The sequence below is a fragment of the Rattus norvegicus genome, chromosome 15 (genome assembly GCF_021556685.1).
Source record: "Rattus norvegicus strain SHRSP/BbbUtx chromosome 15, alternate assembly SHRSP_T2T, whole genome shotgun sequence".
Classification (NCBI taxonomy): Eukaryota; Metazoa; Chordata; class Mammalia; order Rodentia; family Muridae; genus Rattus; species Rattus norvegicus.
Genome location: NC_141548.1, coordinates 42,163,842 through 42,178,441, shown reverse-complemented (window position 1 = coordinate 42,178,441; position 14,600 = coordinate 42,163,842). Strand labels below are relative to the sequence as shown.

Below are 14,600 nucleotides of genomic sequence, written 5' to 3'. Positions count from 1 at the left end.
TTAGATATGCTCACCATGCATATTAAAATCTATATTGTATTTTAGAAGCGGTAAAACACAGAGACATGTTAGTGTAGAAGAGACTGGTCTTGAATTACTTCTGTATGCCAGCATTTTCAACAGTTCCATTTATAAGGACATCGCTGAATACTCCAGGCTGAAACACAGATCTTAATCCATAAGGTAGCTTTATTTTAAGTGTAATTTATACTCTCAAGATTATCTGTTTTTTTCCAACCGTATACAATATTGGATATCTGTGTGCCTGTGTCTATGGTATGTGTGTACATGTGCCACCCACATATGCATGAAGAGGCTAGAGGTTGACATCAGTACATTCCTCTGTTGCTCTTCGTGTTGCCATTTGAGACAGGGTCTGTCACAGAACCTGCCATTCACTGACTGATTAGACTGGGTGGCCCTTGTGCTCCGAGGATTGCCTGTCCTCCCTCCCTGGCTCTGGTGTTACAGATGAGTCAACCATTCTTGGCTTTCTTTATATAAATGCTAGCCATCTGAACTCGAATCCTCATGCTTGGAGGGCAGGTGCTTCCCTAACTGAACTATTCCCCCAACTCCAAGACGATCTGCTTTGGATAGTCATTAGGAATTACTTGTATTAATGGGGAGAGATTTCATGAAGTCAGGAAATTTCCATCTTACAGTATATGCATTTCCAAGTGCAGGAGTTAGCTGTGGTGTTGCAGTGTGGGGATTATTAAAAGTATCACCAAAGTGAACCGCTCCAGAGGAGTGGATGATGATGAAATGCATTTCCTGGGGTGATGTGAGCCTGGGAGCTCAGGCGCTCTGGGGACTGTAGCAGAGCAGGGAGCTTTAAGAGCACCAGCTTCTCTGGTACAGAAGCTGGGTGCATGGATATGACCAGTGATCCCAAGGAGGGGGATGGCTGTGCTAGCTGATGAAGGGTGATGACAGGGAAGACACTCATCTTTCTCTTTATGTCACGGACATGAAGCACAGAGCCTGGCAGAGAACCAGCAACCCATAAGCTTCCCAGTTTGCTTGGCTAGAGGATGGGTTCCTCCGCTGCGCCATGCCAGGGCCGATCTGCTCCCTACCCCATCCCCCCACCGTGTCAACCATCCTCATCCTTCCTGCACATGTCTGTCTCTTCAGTTTATGAACTAATGAACTCATCAGCCCTGCTCCGGTCTGGAGCAATGTCTCAGCCCCCATCAGACTGAAACAAATAGCCTGGCCACACAGCTGCTTCCATTGTAAGTCCCTGAGCAGCTGAGCGTTCATCCCTCAGGGCAAGACGGGGTTTGAGGTGCCTGGATCACAGAGGGGAAGGGCTTGGTTAGTCCTGACAGGAGGGGCAGGCAGCATACTGGCTCTGCCGGTGATTTTCATGCAGAGAAGCCTGCTATTTTCTCTGGAGCTGTACACCAAATTGAGCCCAGAAGAAAACAGTTTTATTTTTTAAATACCGATTTTAAAAAATTTCCCTTTTATTTTTCATTGACTAAAATCCCTCATAATCTAGCACTTAACAGCAGCAGGAAAAATGTCCTGTTGTCATTTTTCTGCATCTTTGTCTTTCTCTTCCTGAGTAGAGCTCTTATAACCTGCTCTCTTTCACTTCCTGATGCCATGGAAAAACACATATGGTAATGCTTTAGAGATGACTATATAACCTTCTGTCTTAGAATGCCATAACTTAGTTCTTGTTGCTGATGTTGTTAACCTTTACCCAAACACTGTGTTCCCTCACTGTATAAACAGAATGGCCAAAAGCAGATGGGACTCCATTGGCATGCTTAGCTAGAAACTGTTCCATCCTCCCCGTAGTCCCCGCCCTACATCTGAGTAACATACAAACTGTCCTTGATGTGGAGGGGACTCAAGGCAGGATCTGGTCAGTGTAATGGAGAAAGCTCTTCACTGAAGGTCTAAAATTAGATCTTAGGGGATACATGGGAATCCTGCTTACTTCTACCAGACGCCTTGGATGTGTAAAGAATGAAGGGAAGAGATTGGGAGACTCTTGTTTTGTGAGGTCAGTAGACTTTTCTTTTCATCCCAGGCTCAGTGAGAATGTTCATCATGGAGGGGTCATTGCTTAGAAGCAGTGCTGGTTAATTTGAACTATCAGCTTGACACACCCTAGACTCACTTGAGAAGGGGTTCTCAGTTGAGAAAGGAATCACCTGGATAGCATGTCTAAGGGGGCTTGTCTTGATTGTTAATTGAAGTGGGAAGACCTAGCTCATTGTGAGCAGCACCATTTCATGGGCCAGGGTGCCCTTAACCGTGTAAGAGTGAAAAGCTAGCCAAGAATTAACCAGCAAACAAGCAAGCAGCAGCATCCGTTTTTCTCAGCTCCTGACTGTATTAATTCCACCAGGTGAGAATAAAACCACTCCTACATTTTTTAAGCCAAATTTGAAGCAAGCTTCATTAAATGCTGCACAAGTATGTGGGATGTCCTGCCTTTGTCCAATGTGGGCAAGCATTCTGACATACTTCCTGTCTACATATCTTCTGCGTATGTGTGATCAAGCACTCCCTGTGCAGTTGGGGCAACCAAGCTTGTTTACAGCAGTGAGAACACATGGCCTGTTGCTTTACACGAACAGCAGCCCCCAGTGTTCCAGGAAGTTTTCTGTCCTTGAGCAAGTGGGGCTCACAGGTTAGAGGTATTTCTGTTTTATAGACCTCACAGTAATTTAAACTTAAAATATAATTTTAGCCCTCACAACTGTAGATATATTTTGACTAGCTGTCTCAAGAACTTGCCACTAAGACTGCAGTGAAGTAATATAACCTGAAATTATAAGCCAAGTCAACCCCCTCCACAATTGTTTTTAACAGGCTATTTTGTTGGGATGAGGGCGTTGTCCCAAATGAAACACTTTCTGCCACTTACTACTTTGAAGGGCTGGAAACATAAAGAAAGGGGTTTCTTACTGGGTATGGCCACATCGGGAAGCAGAGGGCTGGTATTCTCAACCTTCTGTTTGAGAATACCGACTAGTGCTTGAGGAAGGAACAAAATGGGGTCAACTGTGTTCTGTCTGGTAGTCTTGGTAAGCAATGGTGTGGTCATTGTTTCAGGTCTGGTTCTTTGAGGATCCTGTGGTTCTAAGGATGGGTATTGCTCGATCTACTCACTCAGTTCTCTACATTAGACCGCTGCTCCTGTGTATGAAGCTATCTTAGGCTGCTCATCATGGGGTGATTGTTACCACTTAGTGGTGAAAGTCCTGTCATAGGGTGACCTGTCTATAAGAACTCGTGTTCCTGGGATCTTGAAAATATCTCACTTAGTATCTCTAGTCCTGAAGAAGGGTTAAGAGCAGTTAGGTAAAGTTGAGGCGAATCAGCCTTACATTACTAGTCCAGAGGCAGCATGATCAGAATTACATGATCAGATTACATGATCAGAATGCCTACTGTAGGGTTGAGCAGGAATCTGATTTAAAGGCAAATAGCTGGCAGAAGAGAAGACACAAAATGGAGGCATAGATGCTAAGCTTGTGTCCTGCTTTCAGCTTTCAGACCTCCTTCCCTCAGTGCCTGTGGGTTGAAGTAAGGTTAGTACTTTGTGACAGGTTCTTGTTGAGGGCATAGTCAGGTCCAAAGCTCTTCCCACATTGTGGTGACTCAGTTCCAGTGGCTGAGCTGGACTTCCAGGACAGCAGCCATTGTTCTTAGACTCTCTAACTGGGCAATACCCTATTGACTAGTCAGTCAGGAGGGGCCTGGGCTCAGAAGAAACCTAAAGACTGAGGTCTGCTCTCCAGCCTTCTATTTTCCTGTCACCTGCCATCTTCTTCATCCACATGATACAGGTTTAGCCATCATAATTTGAATACAACTCAGGCAGCTTAGGGCCGGGTGGTTATGTATGGATCTGAATTATTGCAGACATACTATTAGGCAGTCTGCTGTCCTTTGTTCAAGAAAGGAAACTGCTATAACATTTGAAGCATCTTAGACTGTCACAGAACAAAATATAGTAGCATCAGTGCCTTCTTCTAAAGCCTTGAACATGTCCCCCGAGCCCCTTTCAAAATGCCTGGCAGAGTTAACTCTGACCCTTGCTTACATTAACCTTTGTGTTCTTCAACTGTGAGGCTTTCAGAATAGATGAAAATCCACCCCCATCCTCATATACCCTTGACAGAGGACACATCATCACCATGGGCTGCACACATGGCTTTGGAAGGGCCCCCACTGAGCAGGGAGCAGGGGCAGGAACATGTGCTCATCCAGCCAGATTGGAGGCCTCTACCCTGCTGTGACTGGGCCACAGATGTCTCTGCCTGTCACCCCTCCTGTCCTTCCCTGCAGGAATCAATAGTGAGGACTCAGTTAATATACTGTTGTTCTGTTTGGTGAGCTAGCTGGTTTCTGTTGTGAGTCACACCACTGAGTTTGAAGTATAAACTTAGGAATTTACAAACACCTGTGCCACCCCCAAACTGTTAACCAATGCAATGTGTTTAAAGGATGTCTGGTTCTGTGGTCTCCAGCTACCTAAGATATGTTGTCATAGCAGAGTTTCAATGGGCAATGTTCTTTTGGCTTCCAGGTACAAATCCTTTATTGCTGGATTTTGTGTGTTTGTTGAGACAGGGTCACGTATATCCCAAGCTGGCCTCAGAGTCTCTATATAGCTGAGGATGACATTGAACTCCCCATCCTTCTGCCTCTACCTCCCATGTGCTGTCATGTCTAGGTTTTAATGGGCTCTCACATGCCCCTCCCACTACTTTCCTTACTCAAGAGCTGTATACTGTATTGTTTCTTATCTGAAATTTTGCTTTTTTCAGGTGTTGTGACCTGGGATCAACTATAATCCAAAACAATAAAACAAACAATTCTAGAGGTCATCAACTTAAACAATTTTAAGCTGTGTATTGTTCTGAGGAACATGATGAAATATTGCACCATTCCACTCTGCCTTGCCTAGGATATGGATCATTCCTTTGTCTGGCTTCCCATACATTAGCCACTTGGCAGCCATCTTGGTTACCAAATTGATGTTTGCAGTACTCAGTTACTTGTGTTAAAGTAGTCCTTATTTTACTTAATCATGCCCCAGAAATTTATGAGTAATGACTTAAAGGAGGCACCAGGAAAAAAGGAAAACTCAAAAGGAAAACAAAACAAAACAATAACCTCCCCACGCCCCTCAAATTCCACAAATAAACAAATACAGAAGGACAGGTTAACTCTGGTACTATGTAGCAAGGCTGTCAGTCAGACAGAGGAAAACAGTATGTAGAAGGTTGGTACTGTCTGAAGTTCGACCCATCAACCTGGATTCCATCCACCATAAATGAGTGGGAACGACTGCAGTTGTTGCTGCAACTGATTGGTAAAAGTGAGGAGGAAAACAACAACTGTTTTTGGTCCCACCTTTCTGTTTCATTCACTCAGGGCAGGATTGACAGGTGATTTCATTCCATGTTCTGTCTCTGAATGATAACTGACTCTCTGAGCCCTTATAACGAGAGGAGGAAGAGGAGGAGGACACTGTTTCCTGACTCAAATCTTGTTTATTTTTTGATAGAAATCTCCTACACAGACTTCAACGTTAGTCTGATAGTTGTGCGACATTTGCAGTATGTCAGGCTTTACATGCCTAATGTAACTCTCAAAGCCACCCAGGAAGTAGTTCAAAGGAGGAAACAAAGTGTCACACAGGTTAATGATATATCAAGGTCATATAGCCAGGACATGGGGGAGGGTCAAGGTCAGGTAATCTCCTTCCAGAGCCCAGCCTGTCTCCCTGGCCTGTCCTAGCTCTTGCTTGCTAATGCTGCATAGACTGCCACAGGGCAGACATAAGAATTGGTGATCTGTATTCCAAAAGAAAATGCAAAATCAACTGATAGAAATGATTTTGTTTGGGCCTCCAGCTCTGGAATGAAGGAGGAAATAGGGGCCTTTCATCAGAGAGGACAGCACAGACTTCCTCCTTCCTGTCCAATGTATGACATTTTCATGGCTACTTCCTTCAGGATTGAGTCTTCCCAGAGGGAAGGAGATAAGGAGCTAGGAAGGAGGCCCCAACATATGAAGGTGAGGTGTTAGCACCCTGCTATCTAGGCCAACCCACTGGGGCATTTTTTCTGAGTGGCTATTTTAAATGTTCACCTTTATTATGAGGGAAACATGGTCTTTATATTTAAAAAAAAAAAACCAGTACATTATAGGACTGGGCAAGTGGCTTAGCTATTAAAGTACTTGTCTTGCATGCACGAGGACCTGAGCACTCTTAGGCAAGCCAGGTGTGGGAGTGTGTGCTTGCCCTTCTAATGCTGGGGAGTCAGGTACAGGTGGGTCCCTGACTACTGGCCAGATAGCCTAACCTAATTGGTGACTTCCAGGTCAGTGAAAGATGATATCTCAAAAAACATGGCAAGTGGTGCTTGAGGAATGACAGATGAGGTTGTTCTCTGGTCTCCACATGTACTCACACATACATGCACACAGACAGATATAATCCATTTGATCACATGTCACAACAATGTTTGAGTCACAACAGGCTATAGTTGATGGTGGCCCACTAAGATTTCATTGCAAAGTTAGTAGTGTCTTGGCCAGCTTAGTTTGTGTAAACATACAGAAAAGTATTTAATAATCTGTTTCTTAGACTGTCGCCCATTAAGTAATATAGCAGAATGGGTGTGTCTGTGAGTGTACATGTGTCTATTCACTGGATCAAATACGATACATCATCTTTCATATTTGCTTGAAGAGACGTTTAAATGCTATTTACTTCATCTATTAGCTTAACAAATACTTACTGAACACCTTTGTGTCACTGCATGCTGGAATCATGGGGTTGTGAGAAGTAGGATATGTCACTGCCCTCCTTATAGTCCCTAGGTGATTTGGTCTCTGTCCACGTAGTAACAGGAATGTTTAATGCAACCCTAGTGGTCAAGGCAGAGGTATCTCTAGTAGAGGAAGAAGAGACTTTGAAGTCAGAGGCTCAAAGGCCAGCAAAAGCACGGACTCTAGCCTCAGAGTTCTGGGGAGCCAGTGGAAATGGGAGAAATGTAGTTAGTCTTGACTGTCAACTTGATTGCATTTGACTTTCCTAGAAGGTTCACAAAGCGTGCCTCTGGGTGTGTCCATGAAGGTGAATCCATTAACAAAAAGGGTGGGGAACCTTCCCTGAGCATGAGTGGCATCACCATGTAGCTTGGGGGGCCCTGGTGGAATAAAAGAGGAAAAGGGAAAGAGCCCACAAACACAGGTCCTTCTAGGCTTCCTGGCAGGCGATCTGGCCTTCCCACTATGACAGACCTACACTCTGAGGCTGAGCCAAGTGAAGAATTCCTCCCTGACTAATGCTCAGATGTTGTTGTATCAGTAGCAGTTTTGATGGATACAGGCAGGTATTTGGATGTTTATGTCATGTAATTTAGAGTTTTTTTCATGTTGAAAAAAAGCTGTGATAACATTGGGAAGAATGAATGGGTCAGGAATACAGAAAGGAAGTCATTAGAGGTCAGACAGGGAAGTCAAAGGTCCTGAGACAAGTCGAAGGGAGGGGTGAGTGATTAGGAGGGCATAGGAGGTGAACCGAGCTAGACTTGGGGACATTTGTAGCATACTTGTGGGTAGTACAGGAGGAGAAGCAAGCCCAAGAGGTGGCAGGATGGTGGCCTATTCCTAAGGCAATGATTCAGGCAGTCAGGTCTGGACCTATCTCCTATGCCACCATGATGCCACAGGGGATACATCTTCTCTTGTGAGCTTCACCTGGGCTATAGACCTTGGCCTGCCCAGGAAGCCAATCACTAAGGAAAAAAGTGTACAGAGAAGTCTATGGTTTTGTGGGTTTTTAAAATCTGAAGTATTTTCATCGTAGAAAATAAGAAAATAACCCAACAGTAACAAATGCAGTATTGAATAAAAATAGCAGAACTCTTTTTTTTTTCTTTTCCAGAGCTGGGAACCGAACCCAGGGCCTTGCGTAGGCAAGCGCTCTACCACTGAGCTAAATCCCCAACCCCAGTATTGAATAAAAATAAACACAGCACACACACTCACTGTTTTCACTTTCAGTGTCCACATTTCAGTCTGTTGTCCTTGTAGACTACAGGGATGGTGTAATAAAACTGTTTCTTCTTGTCGGAAAAGCACATTTTCTCATATTTCTTCATTGCTCTAAGTGTTGCTCAAATACATTGCTGTCACATCCATTGAGCTCAGGTAGAGAGGGCATCAACAAGCCAAGAAATGTCTTCATCAGAGTCTAGCTTGGTGACCCAGTGGGTCTATTGGACCTGCTCACAGGAGCATAGATTAACTATATCCCCTAGAGGCCACCAATAGCATGGAGGGCTCATGAAAAGATGGGGACTTCATGAAAGGATACTAAGCCTGATCTCTTGATGGTAGTGTTCGGTTGATCACAGGTGCTTTGACTCAAGATGGTGATGGTCATGTCTAGTTCAGAGGGAACAGCTGCACTTGATAAAGTCATGAGTATAATTTCTAAGCAGATTGTGAAATCTCCTTATGATAAGTGGAACTTTACATTCTGCTAAGTATATCCTCTTTTTTTCCCACCTACATTTTCCCTTGAGTTAAATTCTTACAGGTAGGGTTAGGGGTTAAAGGAAGAAGTTTGGGACTCTTGGGATGGGTAAAAGTGTCATTTCAAACTCACTGGTCAAGGTTAAGGGATAGGCCAGGGCTACCCATAGGACGAAGGCTTGGCCTCTATCTGTTTACAGGGATGCAGCAACCAGGGAGCTTACCCATCTGAGTGAGCATGGCAGGATCACCTTGAACCTTCCATTATATCTCTGCTGATTGTGTCCAACAGTGCCTGAGGGCCATAGGAAGCTGCTGAGCAGGGCTGTCTATCTCCACCCTGAACTAGCAACCCCTCCCTTCTCTCTGATTTTTATTACTTGCAAACCCATGGAAACCCTTGAGATGAAATGATAGAATCCTATAAACTAAAAGGAGGTTGACAGACTCATAGGGTCTACATCACCCAGGCAATGTTGCAGAGGGTACTGAGAAGCCCACAGTTTAGATTGGAACTTATGGCCTCCTATGACATGGTCCCATCTCAATCTAATGTCATACCTCATCATACCTGGACCAGATGGTTCTATGGCTCAGATCCTTTGGCACTCACCCAGACTGTATCCTGTTGCCCTTTGCCAGGGTTTAGTAGACCTAGTGTGACCCTTAAGTCACAAGGATACTGAATGTCATGATTTAGCCTTTCCTCCTATTTATTTCCTTTGTAAATACTTGACTTTGAACATTGCCAAGTCATTATCAAATTATCAAATGTGTTCAGATGGAGCATTGTCTGGAGTTCTCTCTTTGGGGGTCTTGAGAACAAGTGTGTGCTGGAAGCCCTAACTTGGAGACTCATTGCATCTCTGCCAGCCCTTGCTCTACACTGGTGGTGAGACTTCAGGGCTGAGGGGCTGTTGAGAAGCTCTGGATATCCATGGGGTCCTCAAGGCAGTTGTAATAGTGCTTGAATTGCAGTGTGATGCCATAGCCTGCTGCTACACTTCTTACTTAAATACCAACTTCATCAATATAGTGAGCATTACTTAACCTGGATTACAGGGATTCCCTTGTTCTCTGGGTGTGGTCAGCTTCAGTAGAGACCCTCTGACCAAGGGTCCAGCATTTTTCAGGGGTCCAGGTTTATAAGAACTTGGACCCCAACACATTTATTTATAAAACAACATGTCCTGTCATTGAGATTGAAACTCATGTAAAGGGCTAGTCGGTAAAGTGCTGGCTGTGTGAGCATGAGGGCCTGAGTTTCATTCCTAAAACCCATGTAAAAGGTGGTTGTTATGGCACATGTTTCTAATCTGTGCTGGGGAGGCAGAGATGGGTGCAATCTCTTGGGCTCCTTGGCCAGTGAGCCTTGCCAAATTGGTGAGCTCTAGACCAATGAGAGACCCTGCCTCAAATAAACAAACAAATAACAATAACAAAATCCCAAACAAACAAAAGTGGATCACACCTGAGTAAGGACATCCAAGGCTAACTTCTGGCCTCTGTATGTATGTGCACAGAAACATATGTCTACTTCTTTAACCCCACATGCGGCCATGCATGTGTGTGCACAAGCACACATATACACCCAAATTTAGAGAAAAAAAAACCAGGTACCCTCTCTTAAGAGGGTAAGCTTTGGTGTGTTCCTAACTCCTGAAGAGAAACAGGCTCGCTGGCACATTTAATGACATGTGTTAGGATGCATGTCAAACTTTACACTTAAACTCACATCTCTTTCTTTCTTTTTCCAGCCAAACACCATGTCAGTGGCAACAGAACGGTTGAACCTTTCCCAGAGGGAACACAGATGGCTGTATTTGGTAAGATATCAACTCAGAAAGAAAACCCAAATACTGTGCAAAGCTTCCTGCCAACTTTCTTAGCTGTAGTAAGTGGCTTCAAAATCTGGGCTCTTCTAGATATTTACAAGTCGTTACAGCCAAGAAAACTCTTGAGTTCTTAGTAATTTCTGGGCCCAGGAATACTTACTTTGTAGAATCCAGTGTGTTTTCTTGTCTAACTTTGACAGCCCAGATATCACACTGTAAGTTTGCTATTTCTTTTGTCCACAAATTTAGGGTTTGCGCTTTCTTTCTTTTTCACATAGATATATACCTTTGTCAAGTTGTTTGGAGTTATTATTAACCTCATCACCCCCCTTTGTCTCTCTCTCTCTCTCTCTCTCTCTCTCTCTCTCTCTCTCTCTCTCTCTCTCTCTCCTAATTGGATAATCTCTTTATTCTCCATGAATTGAGCACATTCAATGGTAGAAAACATTAATTAAAAATATTTCAAGCAGAGCTGAGTCCAGTCCTTAGTTGCACTCCTAAAAATTATAGTTGTGAGGTTGAGCTGAATTTTTTGGCTAATTCACCATGTGGTGAAGAAGTCTTTGTCCATGTTTCCCACCTCCATAGTTTCTGTCTCCCACACTGCCTTCCAAATGTCCCTGCTTCTGCAGTGCTTTGCCTGCCCCTCCCTCCCTTCCTTCCTCCTCCCTTCTTCCCTGCCTCCTCTCCTCCTTCCCTTCCTTACATCGGCTTACTTCTCTCCTTCCTTGTTTCTGCCTCTAGCGTTTTCTCTCCAGCAAAGCCCTGAGGTCCTCTCGGACATGGCCACTTCTGACCACCAGAATTTTAACTGGAGGTCCAGCTGTCTCTCACATTTGTTTCTTTCACGTTGTGGATAGGCTCCGGATCTTTGACACTCTAGACATTCTTATGTCACCTGACTTGACACTTCCTCTAGCAGCCATCCACTGGGATGCGTTCTTCCTGGTAATCTCTGCGAGGGCACAAGGCTGCTGTAGGCACTGAAATGTACTTGACTTGGAAAACTGCCTCATGTCAACTCAGTCCCTAAACAAATACTTTAAGGAAAGAAGGGTCTCTTAGTCCCAGATGTAGAATCAGAACTAAACCAGAGGAGGGACACTTGGGGAATTATGTAGCAGGTCTCCAGTGTTTCCTAACGGTCAATCCAGCTCCAATGGGCTATCACCATTTAAGATGTCTCCATCTGTGGTTAAAAATCACTGTGCTTAGAAATGGAAATGGGTACTTCAGTTCCAGTAAAGACTTCACATAACAATGCATACTCTGTCTCTTAGAGTCTAAAATGTTCACTGGGATTTTTTATTTAGTCATATTAACCTTTGTACCCTAGTAATTTCATTGGAGCGAACTATTCTATTTATCGATGTGCAAATCATCCTTGTGATTATCTTTGTCTAAGTCTCTCAGATTTGACAACTATGACATGCTAGAAACTACATTCTGTACTGTTATAGTTTGAGTCTGGAATGTTCCCAGATGCTCAGCTGGTAGCACTATGGGGAGAGAGGGCATCGTGGAAGGGAGTGAAGCCATTGGGGGGGGGGTGCCCTTGAAGTCCCTGTTGGGATCTCAGTCTGCCTTCTGCCATACCTGCTTACCAGACCCCAGGAGATCAGCAGCTTTGCCACACCATGGCTTCCACGCTCCAGTCCTCTGCCTTACCATGGGTTCCACATGATGGGCTGAACCATCATGGACTCAACCAATGAACAATAACTTATTTTCTCTGGCATGTTTGACAAAATGATGACTAGTACATACCTTGATGAGAGTGACAAGCAACACAGGTCTGTCCTAGCAGGCCTCTGTCCCCTGCAATGTAGTGGGAACTAACATTCATTGACCTCAGAGTTGGAAACATCAGGGCATGTGACTCTGTGTCAAGATTCCTTTTCTTTTCTCTTCCATATTGGTTTTCAGAGATTTGCTACAACCTCACCAAAGTTTGACTTAGGGTAATGTACTACCTCTCCATGCTTTAGATTTCTGTTGAGTGGATCCTGGGGCCTCTCTAGGTCTGGGCCCTCTGTTCTGCCTCCTCTTTACTCAAGACCTCAGGCTCAGTTGTCAGACCTGGGAAGTGCACTGCAATTGGCCAACGGGCCGATTGGTGTGGTATGAAAAAAGCTGCCTCTGAGCCAAGTGTGGTAGCAGTGCCTAGGATCCCTGCACTTGGATCAGGGTCAGAGGCAGAAGGATTGCTATATATCTGAGGGCTCATTTAAAAAACAAACTAGCGAACAAACAAAAGGAGACAGACCACTTGCAGAATTCTTCAAGTTCACAATATCTAAAGGGCAAAATTATACAGAACTGAAAATAGCATATGCCTGACATCTAAAAATTCTGTCTTTAGAAGTTGCAGCTTGGCTCTCTCTGCTGCTTAAATGAAGTTCCTAATTTGGCTAAGTGTATGCAGTCATTGCACAATGGGGGTTCCAGAGCTCTGCTCCTTTCCTGTCACTTGTCCACCTGGCTATGGGAGATGAGAGAACGGTTGGCACGGGGAGGGCTCCTGTCATCTGGGTCACCTATAGCTGCACAGAAAAGGCCAGATTGAGACAACACTTGACTTTGATCCTGCCAGTGTTCAAGGGACTGGTGGGCTAGAGAGGTCATGTGACTTACCCAGGGCTGCTGGGCCTTTGGAGCTATGGTTTGAGCCGGAACCTACTTGGTTTGGAACTGACATCCTTTTTCTGATGTCACCTTTCTCCACACTGCTTGAAGGAGCCCCACTAGGGCCCTATAGATTAAAAAAATGTCTTTCAGCCCGATCCACCCACAAAAGCATGATTTCCAGCCAAGCCAATTTAGTAAATTGATTTGTAAACTCCCGTGTGTTCCCAGAGTGCTCTGAAGGACTCTTGAGACGCAGCATTTGCTGGGAAAATGCGAAGTCTCTTCCAGCTCCCCCCAACCCCCTTCGATTTCAGTAGCAAATAATGCAGACAGCACTGGCTGCATCTGCCCGCCTGTCAGTTACCCAGAGCAACAGTGGTACTTTTTACCTGTCCAAACTCCTCCTTCAGCCTTGGAGGTCTCAATACGTTATGCCAAAATAATGTCACCAACTGTAGCTTCATCTCATGCCTGAAGATTTGAACATGCTGGGTGGGATGCCTACATGGCAGCTTTACGCTTTAATCCAGTCTGATGGTGACTGCTGAGCTGCAGTTAGGTTTTTAGATTGGCTTTGAGGATCAAGGCCACTCTGGTGTGAGAAATACAGGAGTGTGTTGTGTTGTACCTGTTGATCAGAGGTACTCCTTAAACAAGGTCTCTGGCATTCAATCTCTGTAAGTTATTCTAAACTCAAGGCATTTTTTATTCTGCCCTTTGTAGTCTGTTGGTAAATATTTCCCCCAAATCTCTCCCCTTCCCTTCAGGATTGGGTCGATGTTGTCCGGGAGGCCACAGGCCCTTGTCCCTGGTCCTCCTCAGGCTTGCTGCTAGTGCTTGCACTTACAGGTTAAAGGAAGCATACACTCTGCAAAAGTGAAAGTGAACATTTTGCAGTTATGTAATTAATGGCTTTGTCTGTGCTATCTGAGAGCACCCTGTGGCTTCCCTCCCTCTGATCTGTGCAGTGGTCCCGCAAAGTGGGCAGAGAAACTGAAGCATCTGGGGATGAAAGAGTCGGCCAAGCTGCGTCTACTTTCTCCCCTATGACAACGTCTTTGGCCAGATCTCCATGCCTGTCTCAGGAAGGTTTTTCTCCACTCCAATATTTTAATGAAAGTGACGGCTGATGGCTGTGGGCCACTCTGTTCAGCAGAGCATTAGGCTATAACCCCCAGGGTCAGGGAAGTGTTGTCAGTTCAGAACGGCTACTCCTCCTCTGGAAAATTCTCCACAGACAAGAGGATCTATCAGAACAAATAAAATAAAAGCTTATTAATGGAGAAGGGTGTGTGGTGAAGGAAGGACAGGAGATGCTGGTCACAAGCTAGAATTGAAAGAGGAGTTGGGTCAGAGGTTAAGAGCGCAGTCCTCTTGCAGAGAACCCGAGTTTCGTTCCCAGCACTCATGTCAGGTCATTCACAAGCACTTGTAATTGCAGTTCCAAGGGGATCCGGTGCTCCCTTCTGGCTTCCTCATATACCTGCTGCACTCATGTGCACATATATACTCACACACAGGCACATATCCATACACATAATTTTTAAAACCTTTAAGACTTTAAAGTACAGTCTTTGAACATCTATTTGCCATCCAAACCAATATTCT

The 14,600-nt window shown here is 44.7% G+C and overlaps 1 protein-coding gene across 4 annotated transcripts in view; it reads left to right on the top strand.

Moving 5' to 3' along the window:
* The window catches only part of Msra (methionine sulfoxide reductase A), a 319,877-nt gene that overhangs the window by 114,782 nt on the left and 190,495 nt on the right, over positions 1–14,600 (top strand). For 3 of the 4 annotated variants that reach the window (NM_053307.2, XM_087585478.1, XM_087585479.1), the window contains exon 2: positions 10,287–10,355. In NM_053307.2, coding sequence (NP_445759.1) covers positions 10,287–10,355 — 69 coding nt within the window. Of the gene's footprint in view, positions 1–1,820; positions 2,024–10,286; positions 10,356–14,600 lie in introns of those variants that run through there. The other variant, XM_087585477.1, reaches the window with a different exon arrangement.